The 6,563-nt window shown below is 42.6% G+C and overlaps 1 protein-coding gene across 1 annotated transcript in view; it reads right to left on the bottom strand.

Moving 5' to 3' along the window:
* Positions 1-2,456: 2,456 nt before the first annotated feature.
* pgm5 (phosphoglucomutase 5) overlaps positions 2,457-6,563 on the bottom strand; it is a 198,596-nt gene continuing 194,489 nt past the window's right edge. The window contains exon 11 of the mRNA XM_072258067.1: positions 2,457-2,951. Within this exon, the coding sequence (XP_072114168.1) occupies positions 2,862-2,951 (90 nt within the window). The 3' untranslated portion in view covers positions 2,457-2,861. The remainder of the gene's footprint in view (positions 2,952-6,563) is intronic.

The raw sequence follows: 6,563 nt of genomic DNA, 5'->3' as shown, positions 1-6,563 counted from the left end.
CCGCAGCTCAGCACCATCTTGACCAGAAGATGAAGATGGAGAAAGGATGAAGAAAACAATTTCATCTTTCTACTTCTTCTATATCCATTGAGCACATCTACATTAAACATTGCCGTAGAAAAGCAGCATCCATCATCAAAGATCCTCACCACCCAGGCCATGTTCTGTTCTCGCTTCTGCCATCAGGTAGAAGGTACGAGTGCCTCAGGACTCACAGCACCAGGTTAAGAACAGTTCCTACCCCTGGACCATCAGGCTCTTGAACAAAAGGGGATAAATACACTCATTCTATTTCTGGTGCTCCCAGAACTTTAAGGGCTCTTTATCTTGTTATTTCATGTTCTCGTTATTTATTGCTATTTATTTATATCTGCATTTGCACAGCTTGTTGTTCACCGATCCTGTTTACAGTTACTGCTCTATAGATTTGCTAAGTATGCCAGCAGGAAAAAGGAGCTCAGGGTTGTATGTGGTGACATGTATGCGCTCTGATAATAAATTTTACTTTGAATTTTGATCCCTCTACTTAAGACTTGATAAATGATGGACCTATTTAATTATCAGCTTTTACTTTCTGGACTGTTTGTGAAATCAAGTACAAACATGCAGTAGTGGAACAGGAAACATACCTGAGTCTAAACTGCTGCTCTATTTCCTCCAGTCAAACGGTCAACTGAAACCAATTTCAATAAAGCAACCCATCCATTATCTCTGGACTCAACTATTCCAATACTTCCCTTTGCAAGGACAGTTCCCTGTCACTCACAGGCAAACTTTGCTCCTTCCAACTGCAACAACATTATTTCAGCAACAATCCCATTCTGCCATCACCACAGTACTCAGAGAACTACATGAACATCTGGTGTAGCAATGCTCAGACTGAGGGGCAATGCGACACCAGAAGCGATTGAGGTTCTCATCATTTGCTGAGTTTACCTCACCACTATTTTTGCAAAGAAGAATAGTTTCTGCAGCAAGTGGACTGGATAAAGGTCAAATAATTCAGAAGTCAATGACAGAGAACAAACATGATCAACTTGTGCTTCCTCCCCTTTCACTTCTAGTTATCCTAGTTCCCTCATGATCTCTTTAATTCTTTTGAGATGGTTTTCATCTCTAGACAACAAGCTGTAGGATAAGCTCTTTCTTCAGGGAATAGAGCAAATGTTTAACAGTCGTTTGACTGGAACTCAAAGACAGCAGGCACATGGGGTTCTGGTTATGTTGTGCTCACTCACCATGTCATTTGTTTGCCTGATACCAGATTACAGGCAGATAAGAAAAGATTCAAATCTTCCCAGAAAAAATGCAAAATCCCAGCTAAATCTCAGAAATCTGAGCCTCATCCTTGCTGAAAGTGAAGTTGGAGCACAGGGTTATCAAGAACCTTGAATCAATGAATCAGGAACAGACAAAATACCTGCATGATTGGCAACAGTGTGTACCACTGTAAAGTGTTTCCAGCATCATGTGCCTCATCCACTTGTGCAAGAGATCACCAGTCATCGCCAAACTCACGAGTCCTGACGAAGGGTCTCGGCCCGAAACGTCGACTGTACCTCTTCCTAGAGATGCTGCCTGGCCTGCTGCATTCACCAGCAACTTTTATGTGTGGTGCATAAAGCAAGACAGCTTTGAACCAAAGAGAATCTTTAAGTGCTGTATACTGTATCATTTGCTGTAAGCTGCTTGAGATATCTTCCATCAATCCTCTATAAAAATAAAACTATTCAATGACTGTGCAATAACTTAGCGGAGACACAGACACCATTTTGCAGGCAGCAAATGAAACTACTAATTATTCTATTAATTATACTTTTTCGGGACTACAATCACTGCAATCCACAGCTTGTAATTTTCCTTTGGGACTTGTGGTTTCGATCCAGCTGTATGACCTGCTGTTTCTGCGATATTCAACTAACAGGACTCTCGAGAATGCAGACACAGCTGCAGCGGCGATTGCTGGAGTGGACCTGGGGCTGGATAGAAGCAGTGGCGTCTGGGTCCGAGAGTGGAAAACGAACTAATGTTTAACCAATTTAAGTGCCAAGCCAGATTAAAAGATCAGGGCTTTGAGGCCGAGGGCAAAGGACCAACTACTATAAGAGGCTTTACTCACCTCAGCGCTAAACTGGCTCTGTGGCTGTGGCCTGTAGCCTTCGGACTCTTTGTCAGGCTGCAGTGCTGAACTCACACTTTGGCTGTGGAATAACTTTTCGGGACCCAGTGGTTCATATTCTGTGTGTTATTTGTATGCACGATTGGTTCGTTTTTCGCACATTGTGTGTTTGACATTCTTTGTAGTGTGGGTTGTTTTTTAAACGGGTTCTATTGTTGTTTCTTTGTTTTGTGGCTGTCCGCAAGAAGACAAATCTCAAGGTGGTGTATGGTATACATACTTGGAGAATAAAAAATGTACTTTGTACTCTGAAGTCCAAAAAAATTAACTAACTGCATTTTGTAGCAATATAGTTTAATAGTATTTGTTTCCGGGTGGGGAAGGAAACAGATTTCAATCTTCAATGATGGTTTACAGTATGATAATTGTACATAGTCATTGTGTGATATTGTACCCTAAACTACAACATGGGGATAAAACACAGCTCTCCTATTTGCTAACCCAAATAACACGGCATGCAAGAATAACACGCTGGTTCTTTATAAAACACAACAATATTGTTAACACAGGCAGATAAACATAAGAAATTATCTCTCTTTTTTTTTTGCAAAACTTTGTTTTTCGCTTCGCCTGTTTTCGGTGATGTTTTGCCAGCACGTGGGTAGGAAGGTGTACGGCGTGAGCAGCTGAGACAAACAGAACAACTACAGAATCTCTGGGCGGCGGCGGCGATGGGCCATGCTCAGGTGATGACCGTGGGTCCTTTGCGGCCTGTCCGCTCGTGGATATGTGACAGCTTCAGTGCAATGGCAATGAGCGGCCCCAGCACAACCTGCGAGAGCGAAGCAGAGCAGAGGCCACTGTAAATGCTGAACGGTGCTGCTTCCTCATCCCTCTACCTCACACCCTCCGTCCCCCAAACCTCCACCCTCGGGATGTGCTCACACCTCAATATTCACTTCCACCAAACTTGCCCACACTCCAGATGTTTTCCTATCTGGCGACTCACCTCCAAGCAAGGGCACACACACACACACACACACACCCTTTGACTCATCTTGTTCCTGCTGACTATGATGTCTGCCTACTGCCTATGCTAATCCCATTTGCCTGCATTATGTCCGTATCCCTCTACAACTCTCCTAGTTACCTGTCCAAATGCATTTTAAATCTTGCAGTTATATCTAACTCTTCCACTTCCTCTGACAGCTCATTTCAGATAACCATTGCCCTCTGTATGAAAAGCTTACACATCAAATCTCTTTTGAATTTCTTTCCTCTCCACCTTAACCTGTGCCATCTAACTCTAGATTTCCCGGCCCTGAGATAAAGGCTGATTGCACCATGCCCCTCATACTTTGTAAATCTCTACAGGTTACCTCTCAGTGTCCCGTGTTCCAGTCTATCTAATTTCTCCTTATGAATAAAGCTCTCCATTCCAGGCAACTTGCTGCTGAATCTCTTCTGCAAACTCTCTTTTGCTTCCACATCCTTCTTGCAGTGTGATGCCCACAACTGTACATAACACACCTAAAATTCCCCATTCTAAACTTTGGATCTACCATTGATTTTAACCAATAATTTCATCTCATTGGATACTATTCTCCTCTGATTTATTTTGATATGAACTATTGGCTCAAATTTCAATACAGCAGAATACATTTACAAGTAATCAGGAATAACAAATTATGTTTAACTGTAGTTGTCAAAGGCTCAGAAATTGAATTGGTCACCAATCCTCCTTCAGAAACTGACTGGAGTACCATATCAGTCACACACAGGTGAGCTCACTTCCTTGTGTAACATTACATTGTTCTGAAGACAAAATACTTCCATAGAATTGTAGCTTCTTAAGAAAATTGATTTAAAGAGGCCTTCCTGGAGAGGGTTCCATTTCATTGCAGGATATATACTGTACCTTATCAGGAATTCCACCACAACCTCTCAGTAGCCTGGGAAAAGTCGTCCCATCAAATCCATCAGACTTCGCCTACAACCTTAGGCCATAAATATTTGGCAATCCACCACCAAACCCCACTAACCATCACATTAGCCTCCGATCCAAGGTCAAGGAAGATACTGTTAAATTTCCAATATCCCCACTTTGAATCCAGCGCAGGCCTCAACTTCTGGAGAACCCTTTCTCCCTATGGATCCCCTAGGACAGAATGGCTCCCTTGTTTACCGTCCTTCTCTCCTGCAATGACCTTTTAATGTTCCTTATTTTAAAACATTTAATTATAAAAGGTTGCCCAGCATTTGTCTCCATGCTGCCCTCCTGTGGTGGATAATGGAAATGTTCAGACTATGTATTTTTTCAGAGTAACAGGAAGGTGGAGCAATTTTCCACCAATAGTCCCTTTCAGTTTGAAATAGCCTGAGTTATCCAGCTGGAAGCAAAGAAATTCAGTGTTCAGCGCTGGGATTTTCTGCAACATCTTTCACAGGCTAGGAGGCTGAGGGGTGAATTTCCTTTGCAACTGGATCCTTGACTTTCTGACCAACAGACTGCAATCAGTAAAGATAGGCAGCAACACTCCTACCTTGATTATTCCCAACACTGGTGCTCCACAAGGTTGCATTCCTTGCCCACCCCCTACTCAACTCCCTGTACACTCACAACTGCACGACCAGTGTCTGACCTAACTCCATTCACACGTTTGCAGATGATACCAGTGTAGTGAGCTATATCTCAAATAATGAGTCAGAGCACAGGAAGGAGAAAAGAACATGGTGACGTGGTGTCATGACAACTGTTTTGAATGTCAGCAAAACAAAACAGTTCCCCTCCATGGACTCTCGTCGCCTCAGTATAACCAAGAACCCCCACCAATCCAGACATTCTTCCTTCTCCCCTTTCCTATCAGACAGAAGATACAAATGTCTGAAAGCACGTATAGTATTGTGTAAAAGTCTTAGGCACATGTATAAAATATTCTGCAAAGCAACGATGCTTTAAAAATAACGAAATCAAAGGGTTCTAAATATCAAGAGACAATAAAGAGCAGTAAACAGTAAAAAAAATTACATCAGATCAATATTTGGTGTGGCCACCCTTTATCTTTGAAATTGTATCAATTCTCTTAGGTAAACTGTTGTGCAGTTTTATAACAAAATTGACTGGTTTGTTCCAAGTATCTTGGAGAGCTTGCCCCAGTTCTTCTGCAGACTTTGGCTGTCTCACGTGCTTCTGTCTCTCCAAGACAGTCCTGATGATGTTGAGATCAGGGCTCTGTGGAGGCCATACCATCTTTTGCAGAATTATGACCTTGGCCATGTCTTTGGGGTCATTGCCCTGCTGCAGAGTGAAGTTGGGATCGGTCCGATGCCTCCCTGATGGTGTTGTCTGAAGGCTGAGAAGCTGCTTGTACCTCTCAGCACTGAGGATTCTGAGCCGATCTCCAACTCCATTTGTAGAAATGCAGCCTCAACCTGCAGGGAACCTCTGCTATGCTTCACTGTTGGCTGCAGACACTCATCCATATGGCACTCTCTAGCTCTTCTATGGACAAACTGCCTCCTGTTCCTGCCAGAAGATTCAAATTTTGATTCATTAACCCAGAGCACTTGCTGCCATTGCTCAGCAAAACAGTACTTGTGTTTATGTACGTAGCTGAACCACTTTAAGTTTCCACTTAAAGAGGAATGGCTTTTTGGCAGCAACTCTTCCATGAAGGCAAGTTCTGACAAAACTTCTCTGGACTGTAGAGGGACGTACTTGGGTTTCTGTGAGTTCAGATCTGATAACAGTGCTAGACTTCTTCAAATTTTGAAGGGACATTGGTTTGATGACATCTCTTCTGCTGTGCTTGTCTTCCATGGCTGACCACTGCATTCCTAGTCCTCAACCTTGTCCGTTTCTTTGTGCTTCTTCAGGAGAGCTTGGACAGCACATCTTGAAACTCCTATCTTAAGCAAAATTTCTGCTTGGGAGAGACCTTGCTATACAGGATGCCGGATGATAACCTTGTGTCTTGTTGCTCTGCTCACTCTTGCCATGGTATAAGAATTGATGATTTGAAGGTTAAACTGTCACATCTGCCACAAGAAAAATCAGCATGGGAAACAGTTTCTTCCCTCTGCCCATTAAACTTCTGAACTCCCTGCTGCATTGCATTTGATCTGACACCGGATAACTTTTAATTATATATGCACTTTACTTTGTTTATCTATGCATAATTCATTTGTAGATTTAATTCTTACTTTCCTAAGTTATTTTGAGTTATGTGTTTACACCCGGAGAAACGTTGTGTTGTTTGGTGGTAAATATGTATATAGTTAAACCACAATACTGTAAACTTAACTTGACTTGACCCTCACCTTTTGTTTGTCTGTCTGTATCTTGTTTTACGGCGGTTGGCATCCAGCTTAATGGTGCATTACCGCCACCCTCTGCTCTAGAATGTGCACTAGACATACATTCTAAATCCCTTCACCCAATCGC

Source organism: Mobula birostris, chromosome 5, assembly GCF_030028105.1.
Source record: "Mobula birostris isolate sMobBir1 chromosome 5, sMobBir1.hap1, whole genome shotgun sequence".
In the NCBI taxonomy this organism is placed as follows: Eukaryota; Metazoa; Chordata; class Chondrichthyes; order Myliobatiformes; family Myliobatidae; genus Mobula; species Mobula birostris.
The sequence above is the reverse complement of the archived record's forward strand: the minus strand, read 5'-3'. Positions and strand labels throughout refer to the sequence as shown.